The following is a 22,186-nucleotide window of genomic DNA, read 5'->3' as shown; positions in this document are numbered from 1 at the left end:
AGGAGCATGGGCAGAGAGACCGTGAGGGGCTTCGTATATGGTAGCCTTGAACAGAGCCTGGTAACTGAGGGGCAGCTCATGGAGTAGCTGCGGAATGGGAGCTGTGGAGGAACGCCGCCCCTGGTGGTTTCTGGCGTTCCCTTTCTAGGGGCTGCCGAGGGGAGGGGCCAGTTCTGGAGTGGAAGGGGATTGGAGGGAGAGAGAGTCAGTCAGTGGGAGTGGGAAGTGGACAGTTGGTGGCTGGAGAGGGGAGGGGAGGGAGAGAGAGGGAGATCTAGTGTGACCCCAGGTGTCAAAGGACTGGGCCTGCCCTACACAACATCCAATTAGGGCATGAGGGAGAGAGAGGAGGGGTCTCGGTGTAGGTTTTATTAGTCCTTCCGTTTATTTACCTGTGTACAGTTAGCAGTTGAATAAATGAGTTTTGGAATTGATGACGGAGGAAAGCTCTTCTGTTCCACATAGTCCCCCAACCGCTTGGGCCCACTAGCAGAGGAGGGGGGTTAGGAGGCTGTCCCGCCTAACCAGGACCCCATAGAGGGACAGTGGTGGCAGCAAATACCCGGAGACAGGGAAGGGAGACGGCCCCTCCAGGTGCCTGGCCAGAGGCAGAAAGGGAGGGGTAGGCAGAGCGGGGTCTACCCGTGGGAGGAAAAGCCCTGTTCCGGCACAGGAGCGATATGCATTCACCACGTATAGGGTTCCCAGGTGTCCGCTAATGGCTGGGAAACTCCCAGCAAATCCCCTCAGTGCCCGCCAGTCACTGGCAGTCACTGGGAGGTGGCAAGCTGCCCCATGATCCCCCACCACCAGCAGACAACCTGGACAAACGCGCAGCGCCCTCACTCCTGGGGTCATGTGTGACTGCCGTGGGAATGCTCCCACACTTTGTGTGGGGCCGATTCTCAAAGAATCAGTCCTGCTCAAAGCGTGGGAGCACTCGCATGGCAGGCGTGATGACTTCGTTTCCGGAAGTGATGTCATTCGGCCAAGGCCAGGAAGGTGTGTGCAAAGAGCATGGCTCCGGTGAGTACCACCCCCCCCTTCCAACAGTAGCCTGTGGGAACCGGAAACCCTAACCATGTGTCTTCTGGTAATAATTGAGCTCTGGCATTCTGCAGCAACTGGAGTCTCCAAGTTGATTTTAAGGGGAGACTTCTGTAGAGCGCATTACAGTAGCCAGGTCTTGATGTTACTGTGGCATGAATCCAGGTGGCCAGATCAGCCATGTCAAGGTGGGGGGCCATCCTCCGGGCTAGCAGTGCTGGATCCAATATATATTATACCCATAGTTGCTCGATTACAGTTCATGTTCACCATGACCAAGCCCTTCCTATTGCCTCCTCTTGAACTATGGGGGAAAAATAGATCAAAGAAGATTTTGCTCTGAGAACGTAGAGGCAATCTTAACTTCTTCTGTTACACAGGTAGAGCTTTACATTTCATTTATTTATTTTGTTCAATTTATATCCCTCCCTCCCTGACTCATGGCGGCTTACAACATAAAATTGCCGTGGGGTGGATAGAAAACATGGGCATCTTGATGCAGCCCCGTGTTCCCCAGAGAGACTGTTTCCCGTGGGGTTTCTGCCCATTCTTGGTTCTCGCCCAGACGTCTGTCAGCGATGCAGCTGTAAGCCACGGGGAGGGGAGTAACTGGATGTGTCCTCCCCCAACAGCTGCCGCCTGCCTCATGCATGGTTGTGTTTGGCTGTAGAGCTCTCAGGATCGTTGGGGTGGCAGAGTGGTGGCAGGAGCTGCCCACGGAGCTCCTCCCGAGTTGTGCCTCCCACTGTTTGTGGGCGTCTTCTTTTTCCTTCTTTCCTTCCCCCTGCCTCCTTTTGGGCCTCCTGATGGTAGCTGCCCAGCACGAATGCCTGGAGCTGCCGTAGCACAGCTGGCCTTGTGAGTGCAACACAGCATAGGAAGGAAGAGCAGGATTTGTGCCAGCGGTGAGCAAAGAAGCCTTCCTCCATCTCTTTTCCCAAGTCCACTTCCCTAGCATTCATCCTGCCTCTGCAGCAGGTATCTGTGCCTGGTCCTGAGGAACTGTGCTGGAGGTCACAGCAGAATGTGGGACTCGAGCGCTTGCTTCTCCTGTGCTTGAGGGGTGTGTGTGTGTGTGTGTGTGTGTTTGAGAGACAGACACTGATGGGATGCAGAAGTTTAGTTTCCAGCTGTCCAAGCCTGGCTGGGCTGTTTGGCGTACCGCTACTAGTGAGTTCCCCGAGGAGCCTTGCTCTCCTGACCCGGCCCGTGCAGGCCAGCCTCCGCTCCCAGCTGACCCGGGAGACCTGCAGCCTGGGAGTGGGAAACAATAATTTCCTGAAATAGCTGGGCTGGCTGCTCTTGAGCTGAGTTTAGCTGCTTGACAGCTGTGCCAGGCAAAAGAGGGCGGCTGCGCAGCACGCCTGGCAGGGAGTGTGCGTGGGATCGCTGACCACACTGGCGCCAGGGCTCCACTCATTCCTGGCCTGAACCAAAGCCAGATGTTGGGCTTCATGCACATCTGCAGAGCAGGGCCTGCTGGGCGGTCTGCCATACGGGCGGGGCCTGGGAGCAAGGCTAGGCAGGCAGTGTGGAGAAGGAAACCACACGGCAGAAAGGCCTCCCCAGCCCTGGCCCGGCAGGCCTGCTTTCCCATGACAGTCTCGGTGTGGGGCAGCCCCCTCCCCGTCAGTCTCCTGCTGCCTATCCCTCTCAAGAATAGAGAGCCAGTTTGGTGTCGTGGTTAAGAGTGGCGGGACTCTAATCTGGAGAGCCGGGTTTGATTCCCCACTCCTCCGCTTGCAGCCAGCTGGGTGGCCTTGGGTCAGTCACAGCTCTCTCAGAGCTCTCTCAGCCTCACCCCTTCACAGGGTGTTTGTTGTTGTGGGGATAATAATGACACACTTTGTAAAATGCTCTGAGTGGGCATTAAGTTGTCTTGAAGGGCAGTATATAAATCGAATGTTGTTGTTGTTGTTGTTATAAGAATTGGTATGGAAAAATGGCTGGTGGAGGGGTTGGATTTGTGTGTGTGTGTGTGTGTGTGTGAGAATCCCCTCTCAGCCAAGCTGCTCTCTGCTCTGACAAAGTCCCTGCTGGTGCCAGCCTCTTGTGAGGCTCAGAAGACGGCCTGGCCTGGCCTGAGGAGGGGAGGGGCTGCTGTCATTGCAGCAGGGGGCCCTTAGGCCGCGGTTGTAGGCTAAACGATGACAGGGAGAGTGTGGCTGTGGGGCTTGGGGACAGCACAGTGCCGTGTGGCATGAGAACGGTTTCCCCGCGGGCCCTCCCCACGCACGAACTCAGCCGGGAAGCACAGGGGCAGGCTGTGCCCGGAAGACCGGCCTTTGCCCTGCCCACAAAGCTGACGGGGGCCATCCTGCCCCACCTTACCCAGCAGCAGCCATTCTCACCCACTGTCTCCGTGAGGCCGAGCGCACGTATGCCGTAGGTCTCCCAGGGATATATGCCCATCGTCACTGCTTGAAAGCCGGCACTATGTTCTATGTCTGATTGGCTGGTCCTAAGAAAAGGCACGACGTGGAGATTCTTACTGGCATCCCAGCCAGCAGGATTCTGGACCTGACAGTTGGGCACTTTGGGTCTGTATGCGTGCATGCTTGGAGAGAGCTCTCAGCAGTTTGAAAATGGCGTTTCCAGGTGCTATTCTTGCCCTAGCTCTAGCTCTAGCTAGCTACCCTAGCTCTCATATATAGCTTTGTGGTCTTACTGCACAAGTGCAGAAACGGGAACTCTGGTGGAGAATTTCCCCTTCTGAGCATCTCATCACCAAATGGCCGAAGATGTGGGAGATCAGTAAAGCTGTTCTTCTTAAACAAAATGCAGATGCCTCTCTGATTGGAGCAGCATCTCTGGGGAAAGGCAGTTTTAGCCTACAATCCCCCCCCTCCCCACACACACACACACACACACACACACACACTATTTCCCCACCAGTTTTGCCCTGCAGAGCTCTTTGGCTGCTGCTCCTCGCCTACTTGAAATGACTACTGGCGAAGGTTAAGGTGGACAGTGCCAAAGTAAGATTGCAGCTAAATATAAAGGACACAAAAGTAATGACTACTGAGCAATTGCGCAGTTTCAAGGTTGACATTAAAGCCCATTGTTGAAGATTTTCTATTCCTTGGTTTAGTCGTCAGCCAAAAGAGAGAGCAAGAAATCAGGAAGTGATTGAGACTTGGAAGGGCAGCCATGAAGGAGCTGGAGAAGAGCCTCAAGGATAATGAATTGTCGTTGGGGACGAGATAATTCGTGCTGTGGTATTCCCCTCGCTATGGCCCTTTCCGCACACGTTGGATAATGCACTTTCAGTGCGCTTCTAGTTACCCTTTAGAAGTGGATTTTGTGTTTCGCACACGAAAACCCAGTTGCAAATGATCATCAAAGAGCATTGAAAGTGCATTATCCAACATGTGTGGAGGCAGCCTATGTATGGGTGTGAAAGCTGGACGATGAAGAAAGCAGGCAAGAGTTGCAGAGCTGCTCGAGCATAGTGGTTAGGCTACAAATCAGCTCTCTGCCGGTTCGAATCCCACTCCTGCCATGAGCTCTGCAGGTGGCCCTGGGTCAGCCCCTCCTCTCAGCCCCAGCAGCTCCCCAGCTGCATTGTGGGAATAATAATAATACACTGGTTTTGTTCACTGCTCTGCACGGGGCACTAACTTGTCTAGAAGAGCGGCACATAAGTGCAGTTGTTATTACTATTAAATGTGGTGCTGGAGGAGAGTTTTGTGGATACCGTGGATGGCCAAAAAGACAAAGAAGTGGGTTCCAGATCAAATCAGGACGGAATTCTCCCTGGAAGCCAAAATGATGCAACTGAGGCTCTCGTGGTCTGGTCATATCATCAAGAGACAAGACTCACTGGGAATACAATAACATGCTGCTCTGCAGCTCCACATGGATGGGTGGCAGGGGAAGGAGCTGCCGTGGGGCGGAGAGTTTGGTGTGGGCTGAGATGGGGCTGAAGGGTGTTGGGCAGGAGAAGTCCAGGAACCCCTGCCTGTCATTTATGGCCTGCTTTTGCTGGGGGGCACTGAGGCCCCCACTTCCCCGAACGGCTCCTTGTCATTTGCAGCTCCACCCATCTCATTGCTTCCAGATGGGGGCAGGCAGCGTCCCCCTGGGGGGAGCCAACCCTCCGCAGAAGCCTAGCACTCCTCACTGGGCACAGTTCCCAGCCTTGCAGTGGGGCAGCACTTGGGAAGGCAGCCCCCTCTCTGTCCCTCTGAAGCAGCAGCCCAGTGCTGGGTGTCTGGGCACTCACTACAAGCCTGGCATGAGGAAGAGGGTGGCACAGGCACAGAGAGGCTCATTTGACTGCCGGATGGTAGGAAGGGGGTGAGTCAGGTGGAGGGGCAGCGTGTGGCCAGGGGTTAGCCTGAAGGGAAGAAAAGGCCAGTAATGGGGTTGCCTTCCTGGATCCTGCCAGTGCCCGGAGGAGCCCGGGCGGGTGGGTGTGCCGGTGAGCCTTAGAGGGCTGCTTCCCCCTTCTGACCTGCAGGTTGTGGCTACGGATGCTGACAGCGGCTCCTTGGGCACCGTCTCTTACTCGCTGGGCACGGGCATCAGCAGCGCTGCCCCTTCGGCATTCAGCCTTGGAGAGGAGACAGGGCAGCTCTGCACCGCTGGGGACCTGGACCGGGATGCAGGCCTCGCTGCCTACGACTTCACTGTCACCGCTGTTGATGGGGTAAGCAGCCCCCCCCCACAAGCCGTCTGGCCAGCAGCACACTAGAGAGCCCTCACGGGCCAAGGCCGCCACCAGCGGGGTAAAGGAGGCTGCTTGCAGCAGACTCTCCAGCCAGCCCCTAACGAAGCTCAGCTCCCAGGGATGAGCGTGGCACCTGCTTCCCTTTGGAAGACCTCACGGGCCAAGGCTGCTGGCTCAGGCCTCTGTTCGGGGACCCAGACCGGATGGTGGCAGAGGCCTGCTTGCCCGGCGAGGGGCCAGAAGGGAAGGCCCTTGCTTTCCTTGCCTGCCGGCCACAGGCATGGTACTGCCAGGCAGCTTGGTGCTGAGGCTCTCCTCGCTCCCTCTCCAGGGGGGGCTGAGCTCCATGGCATACATCAAGGTCTTTCTGGAAGACATCAATGACAACGCGCCGGCTTTCTACCCACTGGAGTATGCTACCAGCATCAGCACCCAGAGTCAGCTGGGCTCTGCTGTGCTCCGGGTCAGTGCCCATGACAAGGACGAAGGGCTGTATGGGCGTGTGACGTACCAGATCGCCGCTGGCAACACCCCGCCACTCTTTGCCATAAATCCAGACACAGGTAAGAAAACTGGGGATGGGTGAGGGGGGGGGGGGGTTGCCTGGGCTCCCGGGGCCCAGGCAGGAAGGGGCCGGCTGTGGGGGAGGCAAAGCAGTCTGGGCATGAACCCCCCTCCCTACTTCCCTTTCCGGACAGCCTCAGTGGGCGGCAGCTTCTGTGCCCAGCTCCTGCAGCGTGGGCTGCCCCCTTCCTTGCGGGAAGTGGAGTAAGGCCCTGTCTGCAGCACCCACGTGCCACCCTGCCCACCCTCCCTCTTTCACTGCAGGCGCCATATCTTTGCTGCGGAGTCTGACCGGCAAAGCCAACACCTTGGTGCACCTGGAGATTGCAGCCCAGGATGGAGGGGGACTGGCTGCCCAACCCAATGCTCACATCAATATCAGCATTGTTGCTGGCACCGTCTCCCCTCCAAGCTTTGAACAGACTCAGTACTACTTCACAATCCCAGAAGACACCCGGCCAGGCAGCAGCATTGGAGCCATCTATGCCCACAACCCCCCAGGTATAATGCCAAGGGCATTTCTTGCACCAAGAGTGTCTCTTGGGGGGGGGGGGTGAGGTGGGGGGGGAGTTGTGAATGTCCTGCATTGTGCGGGGGGTTGGACTAGATGACCCTGGAGGTACCTTCAGATCCTATGATTCTACGATCTTTCCTTCAGTCAAAAGCTTGAGCAATACTTGGGCAAAGAGCCAACGTCCCTGGGGACCTGGATTTTGCTTCCCAATTGGGACAAGTAGACAGCTCAGTGGCAGTCTAGGCACCGCGGGAGGAAAGGTAGCAGGGCTCTTAAAGAATCCTCAAGGCCCACCCGTGACTTACCCCACTGGTCCTCACCCCCAAGCTCTGTTCCTGCAGCATGCTGTTTCAGGGATTCCTCTAAGGCTGGGGCCGCGGTGTGCCAGTTGCACACTGATTAGGGGGATGCTTGGGAATCTGATCTCTCTCCGCCTTTGAGCATCAGTTTTTGGTTCCTGTGACCAAACCAAAGACCAGAACTACAGAAATAACTTTCTTCTCCTTTGTTTTCCTCATGTTTGTGAAATGTGGGGCTCAGAAAGGAAAATTCTCCCTCCACAATGTCGGCCTAGCCCGTGGAGACTCCCCTCAGGGAAAAGGAACCAACCAATCAAGATACAGGGTGGGTGATGCAGGACGGTAGAGAGGCACAGAGAGGCAACTTCCCCAGCAGATCATGAGTAGATCCGGATGGAGTAAGCGAGGCTGCACGGAATGGGAGAGCAAACCCCTCAGCCTTTCCTCATAGCTACCTCGACCCCTTTATCATCTTGGTTGCTGTCTTCTGCACAGTTTCCAGTTCTGATGTCCTTTTTGAGGTACGGTGCCTGGAACTGCACATCGTGTTCCAAATAAGGCCGTCCTGTATGTTCCCACAAGGGCATTACAAAATTGGCTGCCCCTTTCCTAGTAACTCCTAGCCTGGAATTTGCCTTTTCCGTTGCTGCTGCTCTCTGGATTGACATTTTCATCAGTCTTTCCACTACAACCCCAAGGTCTCTTTCAGTCTTGGCCTGTTCAGAGTCCCTCTGCCTATATCTGCCTATATCTGAAATCGGCATGCATCACCTTAGACTGACAGACACTGAACTTCATCTGCCAGGTGGCTGCCCGCTCGCCTAGTTTAGAGCACTTCCTGGCACTCTTCACAATCCACTTTGATACTATTGGCAAACTTGACCACTACACGGTTCACCCCCTTCCAGATTTAAAAGCACTGGTCCCGGTATCAATCCTTGGGGGGGGGGCACCACTCACTTCCCTCCGTTGTGAGAACTGCCCACTTACTCCACTTCTGCTTCCTGTTGTTGAATCCATAAGAGGACCCCTCCACTTATCCCAGGACCGCGGAGCTTGCAAAGACCAGAAGTCTTTGCTGAAGTATCTTGACGAAGCCTTTTGGAAGCCCAAGTATACGAAGTCTTCCAGACAGTCCTTACACACTGGCTTGTTAACCTGTTCCCTAATAACCCTGTCCTCGGATTACAGTCTCTCCTTTGCTTGGGGCAGATGTGAGGCTCACTGGCCCCTAATTGCCTGGATTCTCTCTAGACCCCTTTTCACATAAGAGCCTTGCGGATCAGGCCAGGGGTCAAGCAGGGGTCCCGGAGGGCCCGACCAAAAGGCCCAAGAGGCCAAGGCCCTCTCCTGACACTGCCCCTGTTGCTGGCCTGCGGAGGTTCGCTGCCTCGGAGTGCAGCGGCCCCTTTTCTGCACCGTGGCTAGTAGCCATGGATGGGCCTCTTCTCCGTGAATCTGCCTCAACCCTGTTTTAATGAGAAAACAAGCAGAAGGCCAGTGGTGCAAAATAAGGGAAGTTATTTTATTGCTGAAGCAAAAAAAATTCCCTACTGGTCTTGCATTCTCGCTTTAAGAATATTGAAGGGCCAGCAGATTTCCCTGGAGAAGCTTTATTGGGAATAATAAAATAGTCTTCTTTATTTGTACAGTATTGCTTGCTTTTTGCCTGCTTCCTTGTCGCTGAGACTGGTGTGACCCTTTGGTTTTCTCCCTGTATTAACCCCTCTATGCGTGTGGCCATCGTTAGCCCCACTGGCAGGGGCACTCCAGTTAATAATCTGTTGAGTAAAGTAGTGTTTCTTTTGTCTGACCTGAGCCTGTTTCCCAACTATTTCATTGGCTATCCCCAAGTTCTAGTATTGTGAAAGTGGGACAAAAACCTCCCTCCATTCATTTTTTTCATCCCATGCGTAACTTTCTACAAACCTCCGTCTTGTCTTCCCTTAGCCTCTCTTTTCGAGATAGAAAAGCCCCAAGCCCTCAAGCCTTCCCTCTGAGGAAAGGTGCTCCAGACCCTTCGTCCCTGTCTTTTAGAAGTTGGGTCGCATTTGCTACTTTCCAGTCATCCCGCTTGCAGGCCAATTTTAGTGACAAGTTACATCAACAGTTTAGTATTTGTCTTCCTCAAGAACGTCAGGTGTATGCCATCGGAACCTGAAGATTTGTTATTTTTCAGGATGGCCGTTAGTCCCGGAACTGCCCTCTCTTGTCACCTCAGTTTGACTCGGTTCTTCAGACTCCCTTCCTAAAAACAGTGGTTCTGGCATGGGTACGTGCCCCACATTTTCCGTGATGAAAACAGATGCAAAGAATTCGTTCCCTGCCGCCTCCCCGCCTTCCTTCAGCAGCCCCTCCGTTCCTTGGTTGTCCAGAGGCCCAGCAGCCTCTCTGGCTGGTTTCCCTGCTCCTGACACATTTGAAGAACTGCTTATTGTTTGTTCTAATGTTTCTGCCAATCAGTGGCTCGAATTCTGTTTTTCCATACTTTTTTGTCAGCTTGCTTCTTTCTGTTCACCTTGATCAGGGAAAGTTTTCACGTCTACAGAAAGCTTTTTGTCTTTTATGGCTTCCTTGACGAGCTATTCACACGAGCTGGCCCTTTGGAGAAACTGGTTGGCCGCTGTGTGAGCCAGGATGCAGGACTGGGCGGATCCGCCAGGGCTGTCCTGGAGTTCTTAGGAATTCATCCTTTGAGGGGTGGTGGTGGTGGTGGTGGTGGTGGTACCTTTTCTGACTTGAAGCGAGCCTCCCGGCTGGGCCTCAGGCAGCGTAATGCAGTTAGCAGTCGTCGTCGTGTCCCCCCCCCCCCCGCCTCTCCTGAACGGAAGCAGGGACTGCAAATCGGGCTCATCCACAGAGCCTACTCTAAACATTGTTAAGGAGGCTGATGGCAAGAGGTAGCCGGGCACGGTGGGGCCAAGCCCCCTCTTGTCCCAGCACTGGACTCGGATGGCTGTGGAATCTCCTTCATGGGAGGCTTGCATGAAAAAAGGCCAGGCAGGCAGCTGCTGTTAGGCTTTGGGTTTAATTTAATTCACGCAGTTCCAGAACTAAATCCTAACATGGACGTGCTGCTCTTTGCCCAGGCTGAGAGTGCTGCCCCCGCCGGGATCCACTCTAGAGTTACTTGGGGAATCCTGCCCCTTCTGGGAGCTCACGAGGGCTGGGCTTGTCCTTGGTTTCAGGTCACTTGGACAGTGTGTTTTACTCCATCTCCTCGGGAGACCCTCACGGCTACTTCTCCATCGACCCCGGCTCAGGAGAACTGCGCACGCGCCTGGCCCTGGACCACGAGGCACAGCCGTCTGTCATCCTGGAAGTGCAGGCCCGCAGCGGCGCTCCGCCTGCATACAGCAGTGCCCGCGTGCAGGTCAGCGTGGCCGATGTGAATGACAATGCGCCCGCCTTCCTACTCCCCTCGGATTCAGTGCTGCTGCCTGAAGGGGTGGCCCTGGGCACTGTCGTGTACACGGTTCATGCCGAGGACCGTGACGGCGGAGCCAACGGGCAAGTGCACTTTGAACTGGCCTCTGGGGGGACGAATGCTTTCACCGTTGAGCATTTCTCAGGTAAGGTGAGGCTTGTGGGGGCCTTGCAGCGAGAGAGTAGTGCCCCCTACAGGCTGGTCATTCTAGCACAGGACGGGGGCGTCCCACGGCTCAGCGCCACGTTCACACTGCTGGTGCACGTGCAAGCGGAGGATGAGCACGGGCCTGTCTTTGACACACTCTCTTACCGTGTGGAAGTGCGCGAAGGGCTGCCAGTGGGCACTCAATTCCTGCAGGTGCGTGCATTGGCCCGGGGTGCTCACGTGCTGCTCAGCTACCACTTGCGTGCTGATGGAGATGCTGCCAGCTTTGGCATTGCGCCTGACACTGGGTGGCTGCACGTGCGCAGCACTCTGGACCGGGAGGTGCAGGAGCTGTATGTGCTGACGGTCCTGGCGGTCACTGGGGAGGGCGAGGGGCGCCAGACGGGCACCAGCACCGTACGAGTCACTGTCACCGACGAGAACGACAACAGTCCTCGACTGAGCGAGGAGCGATACTTCTTCGCTGTGCCTGAGAACCAGCCTGCCGGCAGCAGTGTAGGCCGCGTGATGGCCAGCGACCGGGATGCTGGACAGAACAGCCGCCTCTCCTACCGCCTGGTCCCGCAGGAGGGCAGCTTTTTAATCCACACACAGACTGGTGAGAAAGCTTTGGTGGAGGTGGGGCTGAGACAGGGCGAGGAGGTTTTGCCCAGGCAGGGGGATAGCCATCCTCTGTGCAGGCAGCTGGCCCCTGAGCTGCGTTGGCTGCGTGGTTTGCAGGGGAGCTGAGCGTACGGCAGAGCCTGGACAGGGAGCAGCAATCCAGCTACCAGCTGCAAGTCCTTGTGCAAGACGGGGGAACCCCGCCACGCAGCGCCACAGGCACCGTCTACGTCACCGTGCTGGATGAGAACGACAACGCACCCTCCTTCTTGCACGTGGCAGAGGGGCGGGAGCTTTTCTTGCAGGTAGGAGGCCCTTGGGAAGAGAGAGGAGAGGCAGAGGCAGGGCTCTGAGGGTCAGCTACTGCCCTGTCCATGGCTGCAGGGAGAAATAGGGTTGGTGGGGCAGGAGATTCTGTGCTCATGCAGAAGAAACTGAACTGCCCCCAGCCTTTGGCTCAGGCTCTGAGGGGCCCAGGGTGCCGTCAAAGGCTCATGCATGGAGTTCTCTTGGGCCCTGTGCCGGAAGAGCTCCGAGGGGGCGTCATGAGGCTCCATGCCAGGGGGTCGGGTGGGGCACGCTGCAGCTCTCCAGCACTCGGCGTTGGGGCCTTGTGACAGGAGGTGCTATCTGACTGGCTTGGGAAGCCAGTGCTGAGAGGAGGGGGGTGCTAGGGGACTGTGGCTGCCTCCCCGGCTGCCCTCCTGCTGTCTTTGTGCAGGTTCTGGAGGAGAAGCCAGCGGGGCTCCTGGTTGCTTCGCTGCAGGCCAAGGACCCTGACGAGGGTGAAAACGGGACGGTCTCCTACTCGTTGGCAGGTAACGGAGCCCTACCAAGCCTGCGTTTGAGGGGCGGCCCCTCGTCAGTCCCCAAGGTTTCAAACTGCTGCTCCAGGAATGAGACCGGAGCTTTTGGCGAGTGTCAGAGCGGAACGGCCGGGTTCAAATCGCCCCTCACCTGTACAGCGCGTTTGGTGGCCCTGGACCATCAGTGGTAGCAGCTGCTAGGCAGCCCCCGCAGGCTCCATGCCCTGCTGGCCCTCCGGGGCGATCGGTTCCCTAGAAACAGGACACAGCGCTGGCCTGATCCAGCGGGGCTCTTCTTCTGTTTGAATGGCTGTGCCCCTCTTGTCTTAAACTACCTTGCAAGGCTGTTGTGGGGACAAAACAGGAGGGAGGAGGCATAGCTGCCACCTGAGTCCCCTTGAGAAAAGGTGGCTACAAATGCGACACGACTGCCTTGGGGAGGTCAGAACATTATAAAACACATCTTAGAACCAGTTAAAACATGGATTAAAACAAGTGATTAAAACAGAGCAGGAAGGAGAGGTGAAAAAAGTCTTCTCCCACCAATATCTCTTGGGAGGGAACGCCACAGTTTTGGTGCCATGACCCAAGAAGGCCCTTTCCGAGGGTTGCCCTCCCTCCTGAACTATAAAGGTGGGCCTCAGGAGGCGACTGCAGCTATTGGGTAGGTTCATATAGGAGGAGATGGTCCTTAAGCGACGCCGCCCCAAATGTACAAGGCATTGAAGGTCAGCACCAGCACCCCGAATTGGGCCCAGAAACATACTGGGAGCCGGTGTACGTGGCAGTGTACACGGGCCGAGGCTGGAGTGACCTGGTCCCTGCAACCTACTGCAGTCAGCTTTCTGGCTGCAGCATCCTGTACCGGTTGAAAGTTTTAGGTGGGCAGCCATGTTGGTCTGCAGTAGAGTAGAACAGCAGGTTTTAAATCCAGTGGCACCTTGGAGACCAGCAAGATTTCCAGGGGTATAAACTGCTGAGACTCAGAGCTCCTTTCTTCACACTCTGTCTGAGGAAGGGAGCTCTGACTCTCTCAGGCCCCTACCCTGGAAATCTAGCTGGTCTCTAAGGTGCTGCTGGACTCCAGTCCTGCTGTGCCAATTGACGTTCCTGAACACTTTTCAAGGACAGACCCAAGTAGAGCAAATCTAGATGTTTCCAGGGCATGCGCCACAGTGGCTAGATCTCTTTGCCCAGGAAAGGCTGTTGATTAACTAATCTGTGTTGGTAAAAGGCACCCCTGGTCACCATCACCGCCAGCACACCCGGCAGAAGGGCCGGCTCCAGCAGTACGCCTAAGCTCTGGGCCTGTACCTTCAGAGGGAGCGCAGCCCCGTCCGTCACAGGCCAGCCACGCTGCAAGCGTCACTCTGTTAGCGCACACCCACTCCCGAACGGCCTCCAGGCACCGGCTTAGGGATTCCACAGCCTCTCTGGGACCAGCGGGAAGTGTGGATGGAGGCAAGCGCCATCTGCATATTGGTGGCAACCCAGCCCAGATCTCCAGATGGCCTCACCCAGGGTTTTCCTGTAGATGCTGGAGAGCAGGAGGGGCAAGAGGAAACCTGTGGGTCTCCGTGGGCCAAGGGGCTGAGCAGCAACCTCCTTGTGCCACCTTCAGATAGACCCCCCCAAACCCCTGTGAAATGGAACCTCACAGTCCCAGCTTCCGAAGGCAGCCCAGGGGGTGGCTGGTCAAGGGCATCAGAAGCCCCGGAAAGGTCCAGGAGAGCCAGAAAGCCCCCCCCCCGGTCCATCTCATGGCACCGGTCTGCCGGCAGATGAACCAAGGCTGTTTCAGTCCCACGTCCAGACCTGAAGGGGGACTAGAAAGAAGCCAGGTAATTCGCTTCATCCAGGAAACCCAGAAGTTGTCTATATTTATATTTATGTATACATTTGATTTATATCCCACTGAGTTAGATCTATACTTAGCTTAAAATTGCTTTTTTTGTTGCCTGCCAACTCTACCTTACCAGTGTTAAGCTGTTGTGACATCGTGAAATGCTCATAAATATTCCAATGTCCCAGACAAACAATATTCATAAAAACTTCCTTAACACCCTTATGTCCACTGCAATTTCAGTGATGTTAATCAGCTGAGGGTGGGGAGAACCATTTGAGTTACAGCTATTAAGACATAAGAACACCTATATGCTGATCAATACATTGATGAAAGCCTTCTGTGACTTGGATACAGCTATCCATTCCTAGCATAAAACTGGAATAACCATAATTGATATTTTAACTAATACAAATAACCATAACTGATATATTTAACACAGAACCAATCTGCATTCAAAAGCTGTGGGAACCATAAGAATGACAACTTCAGTCAACAAAAGAATGAAAGCAACACACACACACACACACACACACACACAGCCCCACCCACCCCCTGAAAAGAAAGCAGAATGAACTCAAAGCAGCATATACACATACACAGCTCCCACCCACCCCGAATGAAAATAAAACAGAATGAACTTAAAGCAGCGCACACATACACAGAAACCCCTGAATGAAATGAAAGCAGAATGAACTCAAGGCAGCTTAGCCTGCTCTGGAGAACTGGCCCCAGCAGCTCTGCTTGCACACTCTGTCTCTCGTAGAAGAATGAAAAGAAAGCAGAATGAACTCAAAACAGCACACATAAACACAACCCCACCCACCCACTCCCCCAATGAAAAAAAACCAGAATGAACTCAAAGCAGCACACACATACACAGAAACCCCTGAATGAAAGCAGAATGAACTCAAAGCAGCTTAACCCTCCTTTGCAGAGCCAGCACCAGGCCCCAGCTTGCGCACTCACTCACTCACTCACTCACTCACTCACTCACTCACTCACAGAGGAATGAAAAGAAAGAATGAATTCAAAGCAGCTTAGCCTCCTCTGCAGAGCCCACGGGGTCAAAGGAGGCAGGAATCACGTAGGCAGATTTTAGAGCTGCTGGAATGCCATTCCCCCTCAAAAAAGGCCCTGGTTACTCAAACCGCCCAGGTCCACCATAGGTTTCTTGAACAGTGGACACAGCACAGCCTGTCTCAGGGCTGCAGCAATTGCTTCCTTCCTCCAAGGGGCATTCTCTGCCTCTTGGTCCCAGGCCATTCCCTTTCCAGAAGGGCAGGGGTCATACATGCAGGTGGGAGGCCCCAAATGACCAAGATCCTGCCTGAATCAGACTCATCCAGCTGAATAGAGCTCCTTTTGCCTCTCTGGGCCCAACCCCCCAGATCAGCTGTTCTGTAGGTCTGGCCATTGGTATTTTAAGACCTGTCACAGAAGTTGCATGGGGAAAAGATTGCTTTCCCTTGGGAAGACAGAATGAGAGCTGGAGCGGCAAACGGGGGCTAATTCACAGGCTTTGTCTTAGGGAGCTCAGGGCTGACTCCCTTTGCAGTCCTGGAGTCCCTGGATCCTTCCTTGGGCCGGCACAGCATAGCATAAATGCAGAGAGTGTGAGTCTTTCCAAGCTCAGGGTATGCTCCAGAGGTGTACTGGGATCTAGGAGGCCGTGGCAGGCAGTAGCCATGACGATTGCCTCCTCTGCTGTTTAGCAGGCCAAGCAGCTGCATGGGCTGCCCTTTGTGGGGCACGTAGCTCTGCCAGAGCCAAGTAAGCAGGAGTCAGGCCCGGCAAAGTTCGCGTTGGCCCTCATCCCTAAGGGTGCTGCGTTCTCGGTTCCTCTATTCTATCTTGGCAACTCCCTGCGAGGGGGGGGGGGGCGTTAAACGTAGCATGACTGGCCCAAGGTTGCTACATGAACTTCATGGCCTGGACCCTCCCATAGACTGTTTTCCTTCATTTCCCGGTAGGTGCACGGGCTGAGCGCTTCTCTTTACACATGGCAACCGGGGAATTGCGCACAGCCACCAAATTGCGCCAGGCAGACTGTGGCGAATACACCTTCACAGCAACAGCAAGTGACCGAGGCTCCAGCCCCCGTAGCACTGCAGCAGCTGTGCGCATCCAGGTACAAGGCCGGGGCCTCCCTCAGCCCCACCCCTGCTCTGCACCCCCAGCCTTGTCCCGAAATCACTCCTGTTTGTAGCCCAGTTCCGGGAGCAAGCCTGACTGCCTCTGCCCTGGATCTCCATGGTAATAGCTGCAGAGGAGCAGCTGAGGTAGTCGGTTGTAGCAAAATTACACAGAACCCCAGTAGTACCTTAAAGACTAACAACATTTATTTCAGCATGAGCTTTCAAGAGGCAAATGCAAAGGAAGGTACATCCATTAGACCTGCTGAAATAACCAGCAGAAAGGGGCAGGGGAAGTTACAGAGAGAGGCGGGTGTTAAACAAGGTCCTATCAGAAGAGCTATCAGTTCAGCCAAAGTGGCCCATCTAAACACTCCCAGCCAGCCAGAGCAGAGCAGAGCAGAAGAAGCATCAGATTGAATGCGGGATGAAATGAGACAGCGGCTCAAATCAACACCCACAAGGGGTGGGACATTATGTGAGAGAGGGGCACCTGCCGTGCTCACCTCTAGTGACTTAGTTTTAGGTGGGTAGCTGTGTTGGTCTGCGGTAGAAGAGCAGGACGTTTGTCCTGTGGCACCTCAGAGACCAGCAAGGCTTTCAGAGTGGGAGCTTTCGAGAGACGGAGCTCCCTTCTTCGTAGTGAGTTAGGAATCCCAAGGTCCCTGTTCAGCCCAGGGGTGGGAGGAGGTGGGAGGTTGTCTTGGATTTGTGAATGCGTTCAGCACTTCGCTGCTGGATCCTGGCTGTGAAGTTATTTTGAAGGGGAACCATAACCTGAACCACTGTCCTGTGTGGACCTTTGTTTCTGCATTTCAACAGGTGGTGTCCACAGCCCAGCTGCTCCCTCGGCCAGATACCACCGTGCTGACTCTCTATCCCATGGAGGGTCTGCAGCCTGGCTCCATCGTTGGTTCTGTGGCTGCCCCGGACCCACTTCCTCATGGGCAGGTGACTTACATGTTGGTGGGAGACAGTAGTGGAGACGGCACCTTTGTGGTGGATGCGGCTACAGGAGAAATCTACGTGGCGCAGGAACTGGATTATGAGTCCAGCGCACGACACACCCTGCGAGTGAGCGTGGAAGATACGCTGCGTGGCTATCCCAGCCAGCGCCTGGTGTTGGTGGAGATCCACGTGCAGGATAGCAACGATCACCCGCCTGCCTGGCCACAAGACCCAGTGACTGTGGTGGTGTCAGAGAGCGCCACCTCTGGCATAGCCCTCTTCACTTTTCAGGCACTGGATGGAGATGGCCCTGGCCCAAATAGCCAGTTGAGCTACAGCCTCCTGAACCAGGAGGCGGGGCAGTCCCCCTTCCAGCTGGACACGCACACTGGTGAGCTGAGCCTGCGAGGCCTGCTGGACCGTGAGGCTCAGGCGGCCTACCTGCTGGTGGTCCAGGCCACAGACCAGGCCCACAACAGCAGCCAGCGCCGCTCGGCTGCTCTCACTGCACATGTCTTTGTCATGGATGAGAATGACAACGTGCCGGAGTTCCTCTCTCCGGCCAGAGTGGATGTTCCCGAGGACCAGCCCCCGGGCTTCCTGGTGTTGCAGGTGCTGGCAAGGGATGGCGACTTGGGTGAGAATGGACGGGTCAGCTACATGCTGCGAGCGGGCAACGCCGACGGGAGGTTCAACCTCAACCCCAGTACAGGTGGGTCATAGGAAGGAATGTACACGGTGCCCATCCAGACTCATCCCATGCCAGCACAGGCTTCAACCTCTGCAGTTTTTTAAAAAAATTGAGATCTGCCCTTCACTGGTTCATGCTGTGGGTACTGGCATCTCGGCACAGAGGAGTGACATGCGCCGGGGCGGTGGTCTTTGGTTGCTTGGCTCTCCCCCGTTGCCAGCAGAAGCAGAGTAATGGCGGAGAATGTGCTCCTCTGCCAGGTGTGGTGCCAAAGAGAGGCCTTTGCAAAGTCCAAACGTGTTTGCTTTGGTGGGAGGGAAGAGCAGAGTGCCTGGTGCCACTCTTGCTGTGCCCCCCCCCATTCCCGTTTCACTGCGGGGGCTTTGTGCAGCAGCCCAGCGGACGGTGTCCCACCACTCGGTGGTGGCTGCGAAGGAAGGGTTAGGCTGCAGAAGTCAGGTCTCGGCCATTGCCCACGCTGACTCCAGGGTATCTGATTACGCGATCCTTTAAGGTGGCTCAAAACTTCTCTCACCTCTGAGGGTCTGAGCGATGAATTGAGGAAGCAGAACTTCAGGCGGCAAGAGAAGGTTGGATCACTCCTGTTGCAGAGTAATTGCTGGCAATAATTGTCAGTGACAAAGGCTGTTACAGAAAATGCAAATGTTAATCTGGAACAATACAATATGGGCCAGTTTGTTGCGTTAACTGTGGTGCACCCATGCAACAGCTTTCCCTGAACTTCCCTTGCCTCGGCCCCCTGTGGCCACCACCAGCCCCACCCCACCACCAGAGAGCTTTTTAGGGACTTTTTAAAAAATTGGCAATTGCTAGATCACTATAGCATAGTAGCAGCCTAACAATTTCTTGCCATGGCTGGCTGGCTCCTCAGAATCCCCACCGTTCCTTTTTAAAAAGGCAAGCCTCCATCCCTTTTCATTGCAGAGATATAAGGGGTGCAGGGGTCCCCAAAGTGGTGCCTTTGGGCACTGTGGCACCTGCCGATGTCTTTTCTGATGCCCCCCCAAGTGTTTTGAGAGCCAGTTTGGTGTAGTGGTTAAGAGCGCGGGACTCTAATCTGGAGAACCAGGTTTGATTCCCCATTCCTCCACTTGAAGCCAGCTGCGTGACCTTGGGTCAGTCACAGCTTCTAAGAGCTCTCTCAGCCCCACCCACCTCACAGGGTGTTTTGTTGTGGGGATAATAATAACATACTTTGTAAACCGCTCTGAGTGGGCATTAAGTTGTGCTGAAGGACAGTATATAAATCATATGTTGTTTTTAGAAAGAGGGAAGGCCAGGTGGGGCTTTTGCTCAGCAGGGCTTCCAATTGGCCACCGGAGGTCTGCTTGGCTGTGCAGGTTTTTTTAAAAGTTGCTTCGGCTGCAGCTGCCCCCTCAGCTCAAGGATCCTCACTGTCTGACTGAAGGCAAGCAGTGCATAGCTAAGAAAATATTTTTAAACAATATGCTCATTTTAAAAGGCATCCTGTTAAAGAGAACTTCTGCCTGAAATGTGGAAGAGTTACTATAGAGTTATGCATAACGTCGTTCCCTGACATTTTGCGGTTCTCTGTGCCTAGGCTTGCTGAGCCTCCACTGGTGGCCAGGGGTGCCTTGCCGCGGTAGGCGCTTCCCTCCTCCCTTCAGCTGGATGGTGGGAGAAAAAATCGCGGGAAAGGGGGACATTGGCAGCGTCCTCATGACAGCCATTTGGGGGTTGGTGCCACCTCCCGTGGCAGCTGTTTTGTCATTGTGCCCACCACCCTTTGTCAGAATTCCAGAGGTGCCCACAGACTCAAAAGGGTTTGGGACCCTTGACCTAGAAACTTGCCTCTTTAAATGAAAGCTTGACATTCAAAGCAGTTTGTAGATTGCAGGAATGGATTGTTATAATGTTTTAATAGTATCTTGAACTAGCAAGTGCTGATTCAAGACAACAGTGAAGAAGCTCTCCTGTGGGACGGGGGAAACGGTGGCTGTGGAAGGCTGAGGTAAGGGAAACTGTGCCAGTGTGTGCAGGAGCTTCACAAATGTACACCTTCCTGTCCACACGGTGTGCCAAAGTGCTTTGAGTGCAAAAAAATGGTATCAAGTCACGCTTGGGAAAGATCACAGAAAAATGAGGAAAGCCAAAAGACAGACAGCTGGGATGTCATGGTCTGGCCGTGTCAAGAAAACCCATTCCAGTTTGGATGGGAAAAACAGAGCGGCACCTCGGGGTGCAAAGAGATCTTCCCTTTGGAAACAAAACGTGTCTGGAAATTCAAGGCCGTTTGCAAATAACGCCCCCCCCCCCCCCAGTATCAGCTCAGCAGTTGTTCCAAATTTTCTGTAGCAAACCGTAGAGAATCCATGGGCCTTTCTTCCACTGAAATCGTGTGGTGTGGTCTGCTGTCATTCCTCAGGATTGCTGTATTGAGGGATGAGTTGTAAACAAGTGACAGCCTCCTCGTGGAAAGTTTGGAATAGAAGATTCACTACCTGAGAAGCAAAAGGGCGTCGCTCTCTCCCCCTCCCTCCCTCTCTGGTGGCCACCCTTGGCTATTAGATATAAGCACAGTATTTAAATAGCTCAAATCAAGATGTGAAACTCCCTCTCGTAATCTTAGTCTCTCTTTGAGTTTCTTGGCCTGGTCCCTGAGAGGGCTTCTTTTCTCTCAGAGAATTTCCCGAGGTTCCCTCCATCGCAGGGCTGCGGAGTTATTCTCCTGTGCGACCCTTAAAGGTGCAGCGCTGTGAGGCTGCCCTGCGCTTTCCCTCCCGCCCTCAGCTCGGAGGCCGCCTGTTCTTTTGCTGTGTCGTCTCTGCTGTGCTTTGCCCCCCCCCCCGCCCCGTCTCCCCCTGGCCACTCTTGCCCCTGCTTTCCCGCCCTGAGCCCTACTGAGGCCCTTTAGCCAGTCTGACGTGCTGCCTGCTCCACACCTGTCTTTCTCTCTCTGTCCCCCTTCCAGCCTTAGGCAGCGGTCTCCCTCACAAGTGATCCTCTGCCCCCCTCACACCCCATCTCATTTCTTCCTTCCTTATGACTTCTCTGCCACCAGGGGGGCGTTGCTGCTAGCAGTTTTCAGCACTGAGCTGCCATACTTCTGTACGGCTTTTATGATGGGCCCTTGATTTCAGCTTACGAAGTCAGAGTGGTGCAAAGATTCTGAACCCTCCTAGGCATTATACCCGCTTCACCAAAAGGTGCCCGAGGCTTTGCTGCCATCTGTATCTGAAGAAGCGAGTGCTGCCTCTTGAAAGCTTATACACGAAAAATCTTCTCATTGGACTCCAGTCTTGCCCATCTCCCGCAGACCGACACAGCTACTCACACGGACCCACCACCGTCACAAAATCCCTCCGCTCTTTCCAGAATGAGTTGCATGCAAACAACTTGCTTTGCCTGGTTAGTTCTGGGTACAGACTTGGATGACACGTGATTGCCATTTTTGGCACAGCACACACCTACCTCACAGGGTGTTTTGTTGTGGAGATAATAATGACGTACTTTGTAAACCGCTCTGAGTGGGCATTAAGTTGTTCTGAAGGGCGGTATAGAAATCGAATGTTGTTGTTACTATGGGGATAGTTTGGGTGGGCAGCAGTGTTGGTCTGCAGTAGAACAGCAGGATTGGAGTCTGGGCGCACCTCAGGAGCTCTCGGGAGAGAGAAATTGTAACCGCCTTGAGCAGATGAGCAGCTTTGCCCTGACCCCTGCCTGGGAAGGGATGGCCAGCGTGGCGGCTGAAGCCCTCGGGAGGGCCCAGGAAATGCTCCTTCACGGTTCCGGTGGGGATTAACAGCGGCGTCCTGCTCTCTCTCAGGGGCATTATCTACTGTACGGACCCTGGACCGGGAGGAGGTGTCTCAGCATAACTTGACCATAGTTGCCATGGACCACGGTTCCCCACGGCGCTCCGCCACACAGCTGCTGGTGGTGCACGTGCTTGATGTGAACGATGAGACACCCACTTTCCAGAGAAACCATTACGAAGCCAGCATAGTGGAGAATTTGCCCCCGGGGGCCCCTGTGTTGCAGCTGCTGGCCTCTGATCGTGACCTGGGTAAGCTTTTCCCCTCTGGCGAGCTGCCGTCCCAGGGAGCGTTGCCTTTGCTGTGCTCTGTGCATTCAACTCCTCCCCCCGCCCCCCCCCCCCGGGCACCAACTGGCCGGGAGCAAACTCCACACCTTGTATCTGACTGGGCCAGAATCCTTTTCTAGCAGTTTTGAAGGCAGGCAGTGTGGAGAAGTGGGCACAGCACTGCGTGTGAGCCAGCCAGCCCATCCATTGCTCTCTTCCTAAGCTTTGCCATAGCACAGCCATTAGGACAAAAAGAAGGGGAAAACCTCTGGTGCTCAGGGCAGGCAGGCAGTTGTCCCGAGTGGAATGTCGACTCCCCAGTGGATGAGCTTGCTGGGGGGGGGTGCTCCCCAGTAGTTGCTGCAGCCCCCAAACTAGGGGGGGAAGAGGACGATGAAACAGG

General features: G+C 54.8%; 1 protein-coding gene across 1 annotated transcript in view; it reads left to right on the top strand.

Moving 5' to 3' along the window:
- Positions 1–22,186, top strand: part of DCHS1 (dachsous cadherin-related 1) — a 54,047-nt gene that overhangs the window by 19,032 nt on the left and 12,829 nt on the right. The window contains exons 2-10 of the mRNA XM_054974211.1: positions 5,510–5,698; positions 6,051–6,282; positions 6,548–6,784; positions 10,285–11,289; positions 11,412–11,599; positions 12,016–12,112; positions 15,917–16,074; positions 16,901–17,738; positions 21,526–21,765. Coding sequence (XP_054830186.1) covers positions 5,510–5,698; positions 6,051–6,282; positions 6,548–6,784; positions 10,285–11,289; positions 11,412–11,599; positions 12,016–12,112; positions 15,917–16,074; positions 16,901–17,738; positions 21,526–21,765 — 3,184 coding nt within the window. The remainder of the gene's footprint in view (positions 1–5,509; positions 5,699–6,050; positions 6,283–6,547; positions 6,785–10,284; positions 11,290–11,411; positions 11,600–12,015; positions 12,113–15,916; positions 16,075–16,900; positions 17,739–21,525; positions 21,766–22,186) is intronic.

The sequence above is a fragment of the Eublepharis macularius genome, chromosome 3 (assembly GCF_028583425.1).
Source record: "Eublepharis macularius isolate TG4126 chromosome 3, MPM_Emac_v1.0, whole genome shotgun sequence".
NCBI lineage: Eukaryota > Metazoa > Chordata > Lepidosauria > Squamata > Eublepharidae > Eublepharis > Eublepharis macularius.
Note: the sequence above shows the minus strand (reverse complement) of the source record. Positions and strands in the feature narration are given on the sequence as shown.